This window comes from Camarhynchus parvulus, chromosome 2, assembly GCF_901933205.1.
Source record: "Camarhynchus parvulus chromosome 2, STF_HiC, whole genome shotgun sequence".
NCBI classification, from domain to species: Eukaryota; Metazoa; Chordata; class Aves; order Passeriformes; family Thraupidae; genus Camarhynchus; species Camarhynchus parvulus.
Genome location: NC_044572.1, coordinates 51,546,978 through 51,566,483, shown reverse-complemented (window position 1 = coordinate 51,566,483; position 19,506 = coordinate 51,546,978). Strand labels below are relative to the sequence as shown.

At 38.6% G+C, this 19,506-nt stretch overlaps 1 protein-coding gene across 3 annotated transcripts in view; it reads right to left on the bottom strand.

The window, feature by feature from the left end:
- The window catches only part of TPK1 (thiamin pyrophosphokinase 1), a 302,429-nt gene that overhangs the window by 107,741 nt on the left and 175,182 nt on the right, over nucleotides 1-19,506 (bottom strand). For all 3 annotated transcript variants that reach the window (XM_030943875.1, XM_030943876.1, XM_030943877.1), the window contains one exon: nucleotides 14,389-14,484. In XM_030943875.1, the coding sequence (XP_030799735.1) occupies nucleotides 14,389-14,484 (96 nt within the window). The remainder of the gene's footprint in view (nucleotides 1-14,388; nucleotides 14,485-19,506) is intronic.

Here is a 19,506-nt window from a genome sequence, read left to right as displayed (position 1 = left end):
TTCTATGACAATTGACAGGAATCCAGACATCGCAGGACTTTCAGAGCTTTTATTTGAAGGTCTAGGCATTCATACTTTGTTTATTGAAAAAAAACCACAAAAAGGCTAAGTGCAGCCAAAACCTCAAGAACCTTTTCATTCTAAAGCTATCACCTCTGCTAAAAAAAAACAACCTAAAAAACACAACACAAAAATCACAAACTAACAAAACAATCAGTTCCTTCTCTGCAATCACTGCTCTTGTCACTCTGCCAAGAACTTAAGAAAATGGATGTGCCATGAAAGCATGTACACAACTCTGTGTCATTCTAGAACCTAAGACAAAGTGAATATCCAAGGACTGGTACATTCAGATATTCCCACACTACAGAGAAGAAAGGCCATTCATTTTTGCACTATGATTTCCTGCATACCACAAGCTACAGAATTAATCCTGTTACTGCTAATGAGCCCAGCAGGCAACATTTGACTAACACGCTGTACTTCAATTGAAATGTCCATGCTTCACTTAAATGTCCCATCACCAGTCCCCTTACACAATTTGTTTTCACACTGTGTCATTCATTTCCTGGAAAAAAGGACATAAAATCATAAATAACTTCAGAGAACAGCTTATATCATTGCAGGCACATTCTCTTGGGCTATCTATAATCTGAATTAAATGCACAGTATCTTTAAAGGCTATCAAGCTTTAACTTAGAAATAGTTAAAGATCTAAGGGTAGAATCCAGTCATCTTTAAAAGATGCATGCATATGTTAGTATGTCTTGAGAAAGTTTTAGAAGTCACTATCAAAGAGCAGGACAGTTAAAAGGAGAAGGAAAGCACAGAGTAAAACTTTATGCTGGCAATTCAGGGAGGTATCTTTTTGTTCTCCTGCAAACTGTAATTTAGAGGGTGCAGTAACCAAGGGGAGCTGAGGCTCTCACCACATCAGAATGAAGTTGCTCAGGTTCCTGCTTCCACTCACAGAGATTATTGAAATGGACAACCTGCTGTAAACTCTTTGCAGGCTTGCTAAATTAGACACCGTCAAAGCTTGCCCAGCTGATATTCCTCTTTTTAGTATAAACGGGCTACATATAAAGAAGATTTTCACTTTATGACTGAGGAACATGCATTTAAGGACACAGGAAGCTGGGAACTGCCTGGAGTGGCTGAAAAGAGAGAAATACCTAGCTTTGCAATGTCAGCATCACCATGACTTGTAAGAGTGAAGTCCAACGCTCAAACTGACAGTAAATGATGCACGCTCTTTTCAAAACCAGGCTCATTATCTCTGATAAGAAATCCTCTCCCCAGGGAGAGGACAGACAACTCAAAGGACTTTCTTCCCCACAAGTTCACTTTCAGCCAGACAACTTGCAAACAAAAATGCCTAAGTCTCAGGGAGGTGGGCAGATGAAAGGAAACAAATTTACTAACAACTACCAGCAGCACTGAATGAACTGCAAAGAAGATCTCCCCTAAAAGGAAAAAAAGAAGGCAAGAGTAAGTGAGACCTTGTAAAAGCTCTGGAGTCATGACTAAACCTCCCCCTGCTCTGAGACCACCAATTGCTGATATCCAAGGTATTAGTATGCCAATTTCAGGTTAGGCATCTGATTGGAACATAGTGGGCTATTAGCACCTTCTCACTTCACTAAAATCCTTTCATCTCCACAGCCTTTCTTCATTTCCTAGAACTCATAACATGACTCCTTTAATTTAATTTTTAAAGGAATATTACATAGAAAACAAAATTATTGTAGTAATATGCATTGCATGTTGGAAGTTTGTTATATGCTGAAAAAAAATATATATACATATATATATAAGTATCTTATGTTGAAAAACAAACAATTAAGTCATAGTGTGAATGTCACATTTATTATTGCTTTATTGGTTTGTCACTTCATCAATTTTGTGCAGTTTACAAGAAAAGCATTTTCTTCTTCATAGGGCAATTTGTCAGCTCAGGATGTGGTTTAAATTATTTTCTGGTCCTTGCATCAGCTTCAGTACCAAAGACTTAGAAACACACCAAGCACTTCCCTCAATAACAAATGGGCCAGAGTAGATTTTAACTCATTTGCCCGTAGCCTGTGCCAGAGCTCTAGTGCTGGCCACATAAGTAATTTTTTATATGATCCTCAAAATTGCAATGTAAATTTCATGGACTACTAAAATCCCACAATCCAATGTTAAATATGTAGCAATATATTGTTCGCTTGAGTGGACAATGTACTGGCTCCCCAGCTCAGTGTTTTACATAAAAGGTATGGCATTCATTTCTGTAGAAATGAGATGCTGAACCACACAGCAGCATCTGAACTTTGCTCAGGTAGAATTCTCTTTACTTTAGCCAGAATTTTATTGTTGCTTCAGCCATGTGACTCTTTTTGGGAACAAAAGCTCTCAGTCAAAGGTTACCATCCTGTGTACCTGAGATGATAACCTTCAATCAGCTTCATCCTCACCTCACTGACTCCACTAATCTATATATTATATTGTTCCAGCTCCCTCACAAAGCATTTCTTGTTTTTTATCGTCATTTTCTTACAGTTTCACCCAAGTGCTTTCTCTATTGGTAATGCTTTTTATTCGAATAAGAGGTTAATTCTCTCTGGTAATGACAATAAGCATGCAAACAGATTGCATTTGTCTGCTTAAAGCAAGAAACATGTATGATGGTAAGATGAAAATGAGAAAAATAATCTCAAAATCTAGAAACAGACTTGAGTTGCTGGAAACATTTTTAAGGTTGGTTTTACTATCGATTTGTGTTTACTTCTCTGGTTGAATAACTATTTCATTTCAAAAAAATGAAGCTTTGGTTTTGCCCTCTTTTGCAGGTAAATGGAATGTCTGAGAGTGTATATAACATAAACCAGCATTAGTTTTGTGGTACATGAATTTCATAACCATTGACTTAATTCTTTATTACTTAAAGAAACCTAATCAACAAAATCCTTGTGAACTGCTGGATTCCAAGCAATCTGAATTTGACTTCCTGCTTTCATGCTGAATATTTGTGTCTGACCTTGGTCAAACAATGCTCGCTGCGCCCGAGGTAGAGAGGGGACACCAACAACTCCTGCTCTGCTACTGCTGGTCAACTGGAGCGAAGCTCTAAAATTCTTTCTGTGTGGGAAGTCAGGATCAGTGGAATTACTTATTGCTTAAGATTTTCTGGTGAAGGGTTTGTAAGATTTTTCGGTGAAGGGTTTGTCTGTACTCCTGACTGCTACCATGCTGTGCTGAGTAGGTAAAAGCACTACAACTCTTCAAGCAACGTTTACTGATGCTTTGGAGGAAAATGTGTGCTAGTTTTGATCCATACACATTTCTTTTGTGAATGAACAAGGATTCCAGGACTATCAATCACTTGTCTTCTGAAAAATCATAAAATCTTCTCATCTTTTAAAAGAGTATGAAAAAACATTCACAAGCTAGCCTTTCTCTTCCCATAACTCAACTGCTGTAATCCACAGTGTGCTCTGTGGTATCACCACCATGGAAATGTGAAATCAATAACTAAACTGTCATATCCCTAAGAAAGGAAGTCCAGGATTTGTATTAGGAGCAATGCAAAAGGCTCTTGAAAGATCATACTAAAATGGTCTAGCAAATATCTTCCATGATCTAATAGCCACTTAATTCCAGTGCCAAAAGCTGTGTTTGGCACATGCTGTGGTTTTATTCATTCTGAATCCTGCCTCCAGGAGTTAAAATAAGAAAATAACTACAAACTCCCATCAATGAACAATTCAAGAAAGGAAAAAAATCTTCTTCAAGAGAATCTGTTCATTGTGAGCTTTGTATCCCACATTTCTCTTAACTCTGGCTCTCAGTCTTTACCATAGTAGCCTTCCTCCCTGTCCTTGCAATACATTTCCACGCTGTCACGAGATCCGCAGGACAACACAAGCACAAGCCCCTGCTTCTCAGCCAGCAGGGCCCCACCCCCTGTGCTGATGCCTTATTCCCTGAGGATACCACACCCTCAACAAGAGCCAGCCTGCAGCCCGTGCTGGAGGTTAACCCAGTCCCGCAGCATCAGCAGGTGGGAAGGACGCGGCACAGGCAAGAGGCTCATTGTTGCAAAGAGCCTCTCTTCAAAGCCTCTAGTCTTCCCCCAGTGGATATAAATCACGATCCAAACCAGGGAGCCTTGCCCTGGGCTGTGGCTCCTGCTGCAGCCTGCTTGGCAGTGTCTTGTACAGGAAGGTCCCTAGCTACTCAGGACCTGATGGATCAGGCACTGAAGTTCTGCCTGCTGGCCACAAACATGATCTATATCCTGTATGAGTGAGAGTGTGTGCACCTTTGCACATCTCCATGAGCCCTGACAACTTCCCTTTGATTTCCCTTACAGCTCTGTGGTGGCTTAATCTCAGCTGGCTGCCTGGCATTCACCCAGCCTCTCTCACTCCCTCTCCTCAACAGGACAGGGTGAGAAAATGAGATGAGAAAGCTCATGGGTCAGGACGAGGACAGGGAAATTGTTAATTATCAATTACCATCACAGGCAAAACAGACTTTACTCGGGGAAAATTAATTTAATTTACTGCCAATTAAAAATCAAATTAGAGAGGAAAAAAAAGGACAGAACTAAACCCACCTTTCCATCACCCATCTTTTTGACAGGCCCAGCTTCACTCCGTCATTCCTTACTCCCCTATCTCACCATTCCCCTGAGTGGCATAGGGAAACAGGGGACTGTGGTCAGTTCATACCAGCTCCTCTCTGCTGCTCCTTCCTTATCATGTTCTGCTACAGTTTATTTATATATATATATACATATATATATACACACACACACACTATATATACATACTATACATATATACTATGTATATAAAAATAGTTTTTATATATATAGTGTGTATATATATATACACACACACACATATATATATACACACAGAGATACACTTTTTTTTTGTTTGTTTCATCTGTGTTAAAAGTAATAGCTCAGGCACTGCACTTTCCCACTGTAACATTTAGCCGTGAAGTCTGTATAAAAGATGTCACAAGCAAGGCAGAGATTTGGAGGACCTTCACTCCCACAGCAGCATCACAGAGGACATAACAGCCTGAGGCACTTATGTCTAGCTAGGGTGAGGTGTTAGCTCTGCTATTTAAAATGTTTAAACTCTGGTTCACACAGGTCTGAAGATCTCCCAATAGGTCCCAACAGAACAGTAATGTTTTCAGCTGGTCTGAACATTAATCTTCATGATGAACAAGGGGATAATAACCTGTCCTATCATACTCTAGAGACAAATAGAAGACCTGAAACTAAAGATGGAAAATTTGTCCTGCGTCTCTCAGGCCCCATTCTGGGAATGGTTCCTCTTTTGAGTGATTTCACAGAATACTTGGGCAGTACACAATGACATTTTTTTTCCTAAGGGAGTGCAGACTTGCAGAGAGAAGTCTTGAATTTATACATTTGTTTCAAAGAAGCTGGACATATTTTTATACTGAAGGAAGTACATTATGATCTGGATGTCAATTTTCCTCGTCAGCATAGTTTCAGTATTTATAGCAGGTAAGTTAAACATAGCCTGAGCAATTACAGAATATATTTTACTTTTCTACACTGTCCTTTAGACCGTATAAATTTAGCCACACACTTAAAAAGAAATGGAGCATGATTTCTTTAACTGGAGGCGCTTGTGAAGCTGTAAACATTTTATGTTCACATTTAATTTGCAGAAAATATTGAGCTTTAATTGTTCAGTACTTAGTTGTTCAGTTGTTTAAAAGGGAAACTTGATGGGTTCTTTAGTCAAGCTGAAGAGACCATCCCCTGTCAGTAGCAAAGTAAAAGGCAGGTGATTTAATAAGGAATAGCTCAAGCATCAGAACTAGCAAAGCGTGGTTGCTAGGGCAGCTCTGCTATGAAGACCCTTCAGTCCCTACTTTTGTTGAGCTGCGTTATTTACTGTGGGAATACTGTAGGAGCCTTTCGTATGTAAGCAGGCTGCCTAATTTTCCCAATATTTGTTAAGAGTTAAGTTAGTCTACACCCCTCTGCCCCTTCTTGGACAGCATTGATATCAGCAAAGAGGTGCAGAGTTAAATGTCAGGAAAAGCCAAAGGATTGCAGAAAACAATGAGGTCTCAGGCAAAAACATTTCTGTGTAGCAACAGCCACACACTTTTACTTTCCAGTGGTTTTAATACCTTCCTCTCCCCTCTGTGCCAATACTCCTTTCTAGGTAAGGAAAGGAAAAGAAAAGAAGAGGAAGAGTCACCACCGCTTCAAAAGCTTTTACCAATTGTCACTATAGGACACAGAAGAACACAAGCACACCACCATTCTCAAGGTGAAGGAAGAAAGAGGTAGTTTATTTTCTGACTCCAACATTTATAGATTTCCAAAAGTGACAGCGGATTGGAGGGTGACAGTGACACCTCTCCAATCACACTGGACAAACCAACAGTCCATCAATTTTTTCCTCCTCCATAAAGGAAGACAAAACAATGGGTTATTTACAGAAAGTGTGTGATAAAGTTCACTACAAGAATGTCAACATCAGAAGGCTTAGAAAATCTTAAAAAAACAGGGTGACAACCAATATTACAATTTCACTGTTTCTCTGGGCTGTTCAAAGGCTAAACAAGAACATTATAAAAAGAGGGAATATGTCATGGCAAAAATACCCTAAATAATCCAAAACCAGTAAGGAAGAATTTTTATATACATTACTTAGGTTATTTGAATAGCCATTTATATGAATATAGGATAAAAAAAGAAGCCACAGGAAAAGTTAATTTCTTGACTGATTCACCCTCTGCATTAAGGACCAGATCACTGCAGCTCAGGAAATTATGAAAGTGTGCTCTCTAAAGCCAGTGTTTCTTACACTCAGGAATGTAGAAAACTGCTAGAAGTTTTTATGAAACTATCTCTGCAACAGCCAAAAACCCTGTCATTCTCGACAGGCATCTCAACTTAGTAAAAATAAACCAATTTGAGTTGTAAAAAATGCTCTATTATAATCTGCAGTTAAAAATTATCATACTAGCTCAAATTTCTTAATATGCTTAACAATAAACTTACATTCCATTAACTAAACAGAATCTAATAAAAACAGTTGTAACTTATGGGAGATTTCACAACACCACAGTATTCACATGTCAAGCAAAAAAAAAAGGCAAACAAGTTATTTATTAAAATCTCAGGCAACAAACTGAAGTCTCAGTCCTTGTATTGCAAAAAACTTCCTGGTGTCAAAAGACATGGCTGTTCAAGATCTCCCCCTACAATATCCATGATCACGACTGTGCCCATGCAAGTATGACAGTCTTTTGAGGATAATGATATGTCCTTTTAGCCCAACCACTTTCCCAGCATGGGGGCAGTTAGATCAGCAGTAGCTGCTCTCAGGGAAGCTGTGCTCCTGCAAAGCAAAAGGGGCTGAAAGGAGGAGGAGAATCACATCCCCTATGAGAAAGTTACAAACAGAGCAAAATTGGTGGTTGCAAAGGGAACAGTACATTGCCTGTAGTAACCACACGCTTTCTGCTTCAAATATATTTAGCCTTCAACTAAGTTGAGAGAACAGTTGCTGGCTTCCTCATTAGCTTCTGCAGTCTGGTTAATGAGCATATCCTTGATCTCTTGAATCCCTTGAACTGCCTAAATAAACAGTATTTTTCCCTTTGTTCTTCCTCTCCCCAAAGCTTGATATGGGATTTAACTTTTTTAAACAAACAAATTGAAATCAATGTGTTCCCCAGAATCCCTGCCCTGTTTGTATCTTAAAAAAATTATAATCATAGGTCCAATACAAGCCCCAGTAGAGCATACAAGGATTACATAAGAAAATTTTTTGGTATGTGATGCACTGTGTTCTTGCAGACACCCGTACTGCATAAAATTATTTGAAGGCAAAGATACTCAGTGTGTCTTGATACTCACAGCTATAGAGGAACAGACAGAGGAGAAGACACTTTACATGATATTAAGGTTTCTCTTTGGGAACTGGCAAACTCTGATATCCTGTATTATGAGAAACACATTTTGTCATACCTTTACAATGGGAAGCATTAAAATAATTAATCAGTGGGAAAGATGGATTAGATACTTCATTCCTTGAAGGTAGACTTGGACCTTAAGAGTTAAAATGGTCTTCAAGGATATGTCTGATGCCCTAAAGGAGGGATTTACTCCTGTTGAGAAGTATTATGAAATTCTGCATTTTAGAAGTGGAATTAACAGGAAACACTTCAGATTCATTTGTTTCTTTTGGACAGGAAAGGTTTATGAAGAAGATTACTATTAATAACTCATGAAAAATCTTTTGATGCAGCACTTGACAGAATAAGAACCTTTTCATTACACATATTTAACTTCCCCTAAAATATATCTAATTTGCATTTTTATTCTCCTGTGAAGCATTAAGAAGAAAAACTCAGTAGTGCCACCAAAAGAGAACAGGTTTACTCTCAGCTCTTTCTATATAGGATTTGGCAATAAATCCACAAGCTTCAGTGTCCTTATGGTCCTTCAGGTCCAGTGGTGAGGCACTGGAACTGTTTCCAAAGAAAAGTTATGGATGCCCCATCCTTGGAAGTGTTCCAGGCCAGGCTGGATGGGGCCCTGAGCAGTCTGGTCTAGCTGAAGATGTCCCTGCCTGTGGCTGTGGGCTAGAACTAAATGATCCTTAAGGTCCCTTCTAACCCAAACCATTCTGTGATTCTGTGATTCTTACAAAATCTTCACATTTCAGCTTCATGTCAGCTTTGGGATTCTCCACTATTCTCCCCACTATTCTCTCACTATTCTCCCCACTATTTTGTCATTTTTGTAACTTTCCTGTTCTCAAGTCCTGGTAATAGACTATCCTCATTCCTCGCCTTTGCTTTAAGAGCCATTCCTACTACTCTTCTGGATACCCAAAAGTCTTCAGAAATGAAAACAAGTCGTGTTCCATCTTGAAATTACCAGCTACCAACATGAGTAGCAAAATTATGATTTAGTCAGGAAATGAAACTGATACATTTGCTGCTAAAAAAAAGCCACACATCAGGAATAACTTCAGCTGATAGCCAAAACCAAAACCAGACCAAATAGAACCCAGTATTTGCAAGAATTATACACTTTCTCTGTGGGACTTATCTTTATGTAAAAAATTACTCTCTTTAAAAATATTGCCTGATTTTTGTTTTAGGGTACTTTGGGTTTTCCTTCAGGGCCTTTTTTCCTCATATACAAGACAAACCAGAGAGGGCCTAGTAAGGTGTTTGAACACTACGTAGCTGAAGGTGATATATAAACATCACTGTCTTCTCTTTGGCACTTTATAAACACAGGACTTCACTAACTTGTTTAGCCTTTCTCAACATAAAAGAAAATGGACTGATTTGACACTTTTTTTAAAAGTAGAAAGGGAAGAAGGCTTGCATTCAATTTAAAGAATTAATACCCTAGACTGCTGACTGATTGAACCTCTGAAGTTTAATTTTAAAATGGAAATGTTAGTAGAGCATCCCTTTATTGCCAAGAGTTTTTAGGAAGAGTTGGTTTGGATATTTTCCCTTTTTCATACTGACACTGGTGCTTTTATCAATTTAAACACACTAACATTAAACCACTAAAAGGCATGTGGGTTTCAATAAAACTCATTTTTTATATCTTGAGCCCATATAACCAAATGAGCTGCTTTAACTTTTTTTAAGCAGAAAAGATAATAAAGCTAAATGAAAAGTCCCAGAGCTTAGTTTTAAGACTAAATGGTATTTTAGATGAAACAGTTAAGGAAAGTACAGTTTGTAACTCTGAGATAAAGATAATGGCTTAAATCTATCTTTATATTATGAGTATTCTTTTTAGGGCTGCAAAATTGATAAACACACTTTCAGTTCTCACTGGCATGAGCTGCTACAAGCTGAGACCAGAGATGCTGTTATTGAAAGAGCATTTGATGAATATTGGGAATTGGAGGATCTTTCCCAACCATACCGCTAGCATGCTGGTAGGCTGTGGACAAATTGCTTTTGTACTTCTGCTTTCCAATCTGCAAATCAAATATAACAGCATACACTTCTAATGCAAGATCTGTTGATCCCTAAATAAGAGATATTGTAAGCTTACCTATCATTTTGCCTGTTCAGTTGGTTTCTTGAAATAGCTTATGTTAAGATGAGATAAAATTAAGAACAGAAAGTAGTACCAGACAGGCATAAGTTTATTTGAAGGTCTTGTAATGAAGAAAGGAAAGTACTCACATAACTACAGAATGAATAAAATAGTGATTAAAGCAGTAAAGCAAAATGCGCACACCTAATAGCCCATAAACAATGTGAAAGACACACACAACAGCAATAAAGACAGAGTTATTAAGACATTTAAAAAGCACCAATTAGGGCCAGGAAGGAACACTACCAGAAAAGATGTGCATTTATATACATACTTGCACGTGCATGTGCGTGTATGCATACTCACAGTCATGTAGAAAGAGAAAGAAAAATATCTAACAGCCTTTAGGTTAGAAAGAAACTTCAGGAGGCAGATTCTCCTGGTGGTACTTCATTGTTTCACCCATCCAATAGAATGCAATTCACAAATGAATTAGGGCTGTAGAGAGGGAAGATTGAGACTGATTCTGGCTTGCACATATAAAGGGTACTGCCTTTTCTAAAATTCACTGCAGTATGTAATTATAAATACATATAATTACGTGACTTAGATCTCACAAAATGACTGCAATGCTGCTTTCTGCATGACTTGGCTTTGCAACCAAAATATGCAGCGCAAATCAGAAATTAATTACCCTGAGGATTCAGAAACTATTCTAAGAGTGTTTATTTGAAATATAAGGAAAAAGCAGTCATGAATTTGGCTAATTATTCCAGAAGACAGAATTCTTGCTCTTTATGTTGAGCAAGGAGTTCAAAAACTAATGAGGTATTTTTCCTCCCTGATTTGCATCTCAGCTGACCATCAACTCTAGCTACATATTTCCTTGTGGTAAAGAAATTTCTAAGGCTTTTATCAAACTAACTACCAGTAAAAATCTAAGCTAACTTTTTTTGCATCCTTCTTTACAAGTAGAGGCACTGAGTGTCTACCTCACCTGCATTCTCACTCAGCTGACCTCCAAGAAAGCTGTTTGACATGGTTGTCGTTCAATCTGCTATTCCTCTATTCAAAAGTTACTTCTTCAAAAGCTATTTTGATGAACAGGAAGAAAGAAAAGGAGGAGGATAAAGGCTCAGAGACATGGAAAGTAAATTACACAAACCTAACCCCTTTGGAACAAAATATCACCTGCATATGTTCAAGTGAGCTCAAAAACCTCCATGACATAGAACTTCCATAGAGGTGACTGATAAATCAGAGCAGAAATTTTAATTCATTCAGTATAGCAGGTAAATGCTAATTTATTCTCTGACCAATGGAGGGAGGCCTGTTTTAAACACCTCAGCTACTCACACTTGAATTTCATCCAGACAAACTACCTTGTGGGATTGTGGATCCATGGTATGCATTGAATGCAATTAACTTCCAGCTTAACATATTGCTACCCAGAAATAGCAGCAAACACAGCAGGACTGTGGCATCAATTTTTTAAAGATACTAAAGAGATACCTTTCTTTTTTCGTAACTTCAACTATAAATCACAGGAAAACAAATTTGTAGTGTCTCTTTGTCTTATTCCTCTTTGACAAGTGCTTTAAATAGAGGGGAAAAAAACAAAAACAAAACTGGAGACAAACTTATTTTTTCTGGCACCAGGAAGACATATTCCCCTTAGTTAATATTCTCTGCTAAAGAAAAAGCTTTTATGACATTTTGCAGAAGGAAGATAACTCCACTTTGTGACATGCAAGTTTGTCCTTCAGGTCAAAAAACACAAATGCAGATGAAGAACCCCTTCTGTATCCACTTCTAATTTTCAGACCCTGGACTTCCTTTTCTCGCAGCTGTGTGTACCTCTCAGGTCACCACAGAATTCAACAGCAGCTGTCTTCCCTGAAAATATTTGCATTCTCCTCAAAGATTTTTGGTCTATGGCCGGAACAGTCTGTTGTCATACCTGACATTTTTTATGGCAGAATGTTACCCATAAAGAAACCTAAATTAAGTGCAAATGTAGGTATTTAAAGAGGCTAGAGTTTCAGAAGACCCAAGAGATTGCATGCATAAACTGAGGCCAGTGCATTTTGCAAGTGCTCACAATCTCTGTGTCATTCAGGGACCAGACATCAAGTTACTCTGCATCATCAGAACACTCTGAAGAACCACCAAACCTCCTACTAAAGAATTACATCCAATGCTTCAGAACAAAGGGCAAATTAGAAACTGAACTAATAATTTATAGAATTATGATACAGTTTAGTGTTACATTTGCTTAAATTTCACATTTTATCTCCCTAAGTGGAGTCAATGACTTCTTCAAATTCCTTAGTCAGAAGATGCAGAAGAGCAGAAGTAGAAACGCATTATGCTTTATCTAGAGTGCATGAATAAGATAGCATCTTATTATGTTTTATGGAACAGGCACAGCAAATAAGAAGTAGCTAGCATTTAATGAACATGGTGCTTAGTTTTAGAAAATTTATCTGTGTTACTTCTTTCACCTCTGGAAAACTCAGACTGTATTTAAAGCACATCTCTTACATGTAACAGCATACAATTATAACTGAACTGAAATCTTAGGTTTAGTACATTGGCATGAACACTGCACAATTACTGCAATTACACTCAGGCTTGTACTTTACAAAATATCCTCAAAGATCACAATGTGGTATCCTTTAGTCAACTAAACACAGCTTTACTGTGAGAGCGATCACAGAACTCAAATTTGTAAAAATAGACTACTTATTGTTTAAACACACCTGCTGTGGCTCTCATATTCCCATTGCTCTTATTTTAACCACACATTGATTATTCATCATAAAACCTCTTGTAACAGCTTTAAAAAAATTGCTCTCTAGCAATAGCTGGGATTGAACTGAATCCAAGAACTGTTTAAGTTCTTCTTCATTGGAAGGGCATTTCTGTTAAGAGGAAAGCACCTTACTTGCCAAATCCAAAACAAATCCTAGGCTTAGGTGGCTCATCTGTTCCAATGGCACTCATTACCATTCCTGTCCTAGATGCAAAGACATACCTCTGAGCTCTTGTGATGATAAATTATAGGGGTAAAGAAAATAAACTGTTTTATAAAAAGTTTCCTGGCTCACAGCCAGACAGTAAGACAACTGTATGGTGAAACCATCCCATCTCTGTCTATACTGATGGGGAAAAAAGCCCCTGATGAACAACAGCATTGTATTGAGATGCAATTGCAGATGGGCATTGTGTGACAGCACTCCAAAGTGTCCCATGGGCATTTATTGTCTTTAGAAGAACAAGAAGTTTTAAAGCAGCTTAAGCAAAAACTGGTGAATTTTTTATCAGCCTGGAGTGAGGAGGGAAGAAGGAGAGAAGGGTCTTGGCATTTCAATCCCTTGCTGCTTTGTTGGAGAATGGTGATCTCAGGAAATCAGGCAACTTTCTTATCCTGCTACAATGAAAATGGGAAAAGAGGTTTACACATCTCTTTCCATGTTGTGCTATTGTTTTAATTTTCTTACATGCCTCTTGTCCTCACTGTGGGTGAAGGATGCAGCAGCTGCTCCCTCTCTTCACTCATACATGAAGAGAAGAAGGGAGAGGTCAGCTCTTATGAATGACTGTTCCACGGAGAGGAAAGGGCAGCAATCCCAAGAGCTCATCTGCTGCCGTCTCATCACACTTGAAATTCCCAAGGAATTTCACCTGTGCATCTCAGAGACAAAACAAGGGGGCCTCCAAAATTAAACTGTGGAAGGGGAGAGGGAATGTTGACTCCCTTGCCTTTCCTATGAAAAGAGATGGACAACTCCATATGGCTTCTTTTAAGTTTAGTGAACTGGTTGCTCTGCAAAGTCTGCCTTTGATTCCAAGGGAACATTTTGCAGAAGGAGGTATTGCTTACCATTCGTAATGTTGGTAAGACAAGATTTCCCCTCTCCATTTCACCTTTGAAAGGTGAGAGAAAGGGGAATGAACATGAACATCAAGACTTAGTGTGCCAAGACTTGAAAATATATTTACATGCCAAAGTGGAACTCTTGCTTTGAACACCAGCCACAACAGCCTTCTGCACTTTGGGTAGTTCATTAACAGAAATCAATACAAGCTGCCTTTTAAGAAAGCTAACACTTGTTCATTGACACACTTTGTAATTCTTTTTAGCAGAAGCATCAATGCTTACAAATGTGCAGTAAATTATGGCAAAACTGCAGAATGTCAAGGCTATAGAAAATAGTTTCATTTCAGTGCAAACTTGAAAGATTAACCTAAATACAATGAGAAAAAGAGTAATTACTAAGAAACACAGAAAAAAAAAGTGTTGTCTTTACCTGAAGGCCCTTTTTCTCTATTTTTTTCTGGAGTATTTGAAGGCACTTGGTGAAATCGGTGAGGTCCTGATTCATGGTCTCAATTAACTCACATCCCTAGTGAAGAAGCAACAAAACAGAGAGGGAGAAAAAAAAGTCAGTAATTTTTCAAATTTAAGAACTAATGACATCTTTGGTAAAATTAACTGCAGACAACCACTCAGAGTCTCTGCATGGAGATGCAGGATTAAGCAAAAGACCCCTACAGAGCCCAACTGTAAGTCCCAGTTGAACTAGTTACTATGAACCAGCAGTTTGATAGGTCCAGGAGTATATACTCAAAGCCATTTGAGTACATCTGTGAGTTTGGATAAGCATGTTTTACAGTGGTCTGCTGGATGGGCAAATTGTGGTGTAGTGAGCCCTGGGCGATTGGTAATTTTCAGGAAAATGGCTGTCCTCTCTGGTGCTGCATCTATTGTGTCTCTGCTACATACATTCAAACTTGTATAAATGTGGGCACACAAAAGTGTTCAAGCACCCCAGAAACAGTGCAGTTGTACTGCAGTCAATTTGCAGTGGTTCAACATCAATTTCCTTGCACTGGGGTATTATGGCTGAGAACATGTTAGAGAAGAGCAGGAGTTCAGATTTCTTAACTGAAAGCTAAGGCAATTTCTAAGCCTCTGATAAAAAGCTGAGTCAGGAAAAGTGGAGTGTATCTACTTCATAAAGTCACTATTCAAAGAGGTTTAAAGAATAAAAAATATCTAATACAGCATTGTGAATTAAAACTAGAATCATACACATTGGATTTAGAAGTTCCCTCTCCTACTACTTCAAGGTTCCCTTAAAAGCCTCCTAGCTTTGTCTTACTTGACAGATTTTATGTTTCTGCTATACACAATAACAACTGATAAGAGAAAAGCATTCAGAACACAGAATCTTTGTATGTGTGCCTCTGTGTATAAAGTACATTATTCTGTTACATCAGAAAAAACCCCAAACAACAAAACCAACATGAAAATGCTAAAGTTGCCTTTACCTTGGTGATAAAAATAAAGGTAGAGAAGACAAAATTTCCAAGATTAGTGAAGGCACAGAGTTTAGTGAACTGCATGCAACAAAGTAACAAACCTCCAATAGGAAGACATACACTACCGCTGAAATGCTTTCCCACACAGCCAGAATGCATATAAAGCCAAATAAAGTCATCAGACAGTAGGGGAATTGGATAAAGTAGAAGAGAAAAGTGAGAAGATAATAACAGGTTTTCTATTACATTTCTCAAAAGCTTCTGAAAGAAAACTGGTCAAAAGTAGCAGCCTTTCTGAGACCTGATGTTGCTCTAAATATTTTTTCAAGTAGTAATAATAGGCTTGCCAAGATGAAGCATCATGTAGCTGCAACAGCACATGTAATCAGACCTCTGTTGCAGAAGTGATGCTGCTTCCCCCGCAAAGTGGTGAGGGAAAAGGTACGTGGATTCTGCACTCAGTGCTAAGCACAAAACTATCTGAAGAGCTGCCATATCTTCACTTTTCTCTAGAAAAGACCAAAAATGTAAAATTGGCAGGAGAAGATGTGACACAGGCCATCTGGAGCCTGTAATGAACATGTGAGTTTGGCAACACCAGCCAGAGACACCCAGGGAGCCCAGGAAAGGTAGAGGGTTGTTCAGTCCCACTCTGGAAAACTCAGATCTGAAAACTCCTGAAGGGAACTTGTTTATCAAAGCCACTTTAAATGAACAGGTGTCCCATTCACTAAGAATGGGGTGCTCTCAGACAGTCTTGGTATCAGCACTGATAGTGGGCAGAGAGACCAAGCTGTGAGAAACCATGAACAGATAGGACCTCAGTATTTCTCAGACAGTCTCTGAGCAGGTTGAGAAAATGACAGATGAAGACTAAATCAGTGGCAGGGACAGCTACTGCTGAGTATGGGAGAAGACACAACCTCAGCTGCCAGCTCTTAAATTAGCAGTAGAGAAGTCAAGCCTTTTGTCTTTTGCCAGGGCCATTCCTTGGCTTCACAGCATTGGCAGAAGTAAGTGGTTTATAGATACCAATTTATGAATGAAAAATTTAATCCCCACTCTCCCTCAGCAAAATACTCCTTCCTGCAGTCATTAACAAATTAACAAGCCTGATCTTGAACAGGCAGGTTTGTCAGCAGAAGGTAGGGTGCAATTCTACTTTCCACATAGGAAATATCAAGGTGTCTGGTTTTTTGTTTTGGTCTGTTTTTTTTTTTTTTTTTGTGTGTGTGTGTGTGTTTTTGTGTTTTGGTTTGTTTGTTTGTTTTTGTTTTTGTTTTTTTTAATGATGGCCTACAACACCTTAAACTATGAGTTATTATTTTATGCTACTGCTAGAAACATTTCTCTTAAGTTTAATTCTTGCTTAGCATCTCAGGATGTTCTCTGACAAAAAAAATTCTTCTAGAGGAACTGCAAGGCACTACCAAGGCAAGATAACATCAGCATAGCTATTGGAGGGCACTGAAGGTCATTCTGCTCCCAGAGAAAACTGTGCTGCACCATGCATAGACAACGTATGTTCAGCCCTGCTACTGTCTTCTGTGCAAATTCACAATAAAAGGCCGCAAACACATATCACTGGAATGCAGTGTAAATATGTGAGTGGGATGTCAGATGCACTATTCATTAAAGGCATTACCTGTGAGTACAGTAAGAGCTGGTGCTTGTAAGTGCCTGGAGTTGTTTACTCACTGCCTGTACCTTTAATGCTTTACACAAGTACTGCTGTAGATCATCACATCAAAAAATGTTGATAGAGTGCTACCATTAAAGCCACCACTTTCTTCAAATTAAACTGTGATTTCTCATTCTCCTTCCACATGAAACAGATAGCCAGTTGTAGAATTGGCAGAGATTTTAGTGCTGCTCCTTTTGCCACAATGTCAAAGAGACTGGTATGGTCAGATTGAACAGGGGGAGGGGCAAGCAGCAGAACTGGATCCTCCATCCTCTTTACAGTCTTGTTGAAATTAATGTCTGTGCAGTTCATGTTCGCTGATGGTATAAGAGCCTCAGATAAATCTGCTGCTCCTGACATATCAAGTCCAATATTTTATGCTACAGAATTGGATGACAATTGTAATGCAGTTCCTTTCAACCTTCACTGCATTATTCTGGAATGACAAAAATCTTCAAGACAGAGCTATCCAATGCAGTCAGAGTTTAATGAAAGGACAGTATAGCAACGCAAGATAGGCAATAACATATGTAGTTTTATAGATATCCGCTCAACTTAATGACATTAACCTTTGGTAAGAAAGTTTAAAAGCCAAACAAATTTAACATTAGGAAAGGTTAGAAAAATCAATAGCACACAGCAGGAAAGAAAACAATAGATTTCATCTGATGACGATACAGCTTTGGTGAATGATAGGATGAGACACAGAGTTTGAGGCTTTCGCTGTTCTGTCTTAGTATAGCAGCTATGGGAGGCACTTTACTAAAGAAGGAGTGTGTCAGACACATTTAATAGGATTGTTGAACCCTATATATTCAGACAGACACTGAATTCAGACAGGCACTGAAATGTCAATCTGAACATCCTGGCATTTCTCCATTTTTAGAAATGCTACACACCACAGAACATTGTGTGTTAGTAGACAGCAGTGTGTAGTTACCCATTCTTCCATGTTCTTTTTAATCTTTTATTAAGAGAACGTAATTTTTTTTCTTTCTGTAACCTTTCTGAGTATGGGAACATAATTAGAACAGAATACATAAAATATCCTAATGAATACTCTATCTCCCAGGTCTTCCTATGGCAAACCATTTAACACTATCTTTTGAAGCCTGTATCTGGCTGTGCTCAGTGGGTGCACCAGTGGCATTCAGTTCAGTCCTTTAACAATACTTGAGCACAGAGGCTCAACTTCGAGCTATCAAACTCAAACAGATGTGCTTATGTATAGTGCTAATGCCACACATCCTCAAGCAAAACAAGGAGAAAGGAGACAGCCTGTAGATTCTCTCAAAATCACAGCACTGAGAAATAAATTTTAAGAAACCTATATAAATTAAATGTTATCTCCAAACATTCTTCTTCCTCTAGACTTCACCTTCACAAACAGTAATGTACCCACTTTATCAGGATATTTCACTGACCAACTGGGTAAAAGCTAGAGTTTCTCAGAACTACTTCATTTGGAAGGGACTTTTCAAAGTCATCTGGTCTGATCTCTTGCTAAAGAGTATGTTAGTTTTCCTCAGGTTTCTCAAGGTCCTTTCCAGTCCAGGTTTAGCTGGAAATGGAGTCACATCTCCCAAGATGGAAATGCCACTTCCCTGGGCTACCTCTTCCTGTGCTTGACCACTCTTGTGAGATTTTCTTTCCCAGTGGCAAACAGGGATCTCTTGTATTGCAAATTGTGGTTGTTTCTTCTCCTACCTCAACTTAAGGAAGAATCTTTTTTGTTTTTGCTCTGCCCTTCCATTAGGAGGTTTAAGACAGCAATATGATCTGCTGCTCACCTTTTCTTCTGGAGGTTTGAACAAGACAGTTCACATCAGCCTTTTCTCACATCATATGTTCTAGATTTCCCTAAAATTTATTTTCCTCACTTGTACCGTATTGGCATGCAGTATTTCCACCTTGGAGAGCCTGAAGAGGTCATTTAAGAGCAAGGAGGCAGAGGGTTCCCAGATCTCTTTTCCTTTGAAAGTAAATTTCTGGTCACAGGGAATTTAATTTTGCCCCTCTGGTATCCTCTTCCTCTTTATCCCACACAGAGAATAACTCCAACCTTCACATTCCTCATACACTAGCTGCAGCCACCTGAAAGTTTTGGCCTCCCCAACATTTTCATACACAAATGTGCAGCAGACAAGCATTTACATCCCTAATTGGACTCAATGCAATTGATATTGGAAAACAACTCTGTGGCATTCACATTTTCTGGAGAAATCCATTCGCCCAGGATTTTTCTCCTGGGAAGCTGAGATGCCTCAGAGAAAAAGGAAAACAATAATTATCTGATTTGCTTCTCCTGTGTTTTGCTCATGCAGAATGTGTCTGGAGATTGTTTATCAACAGGTGGTTGCTTCATTGGTTTCTGCTGTGAATTGTTTTCACTCTTTGGCCAATCAGTGCCAAGCTGTGT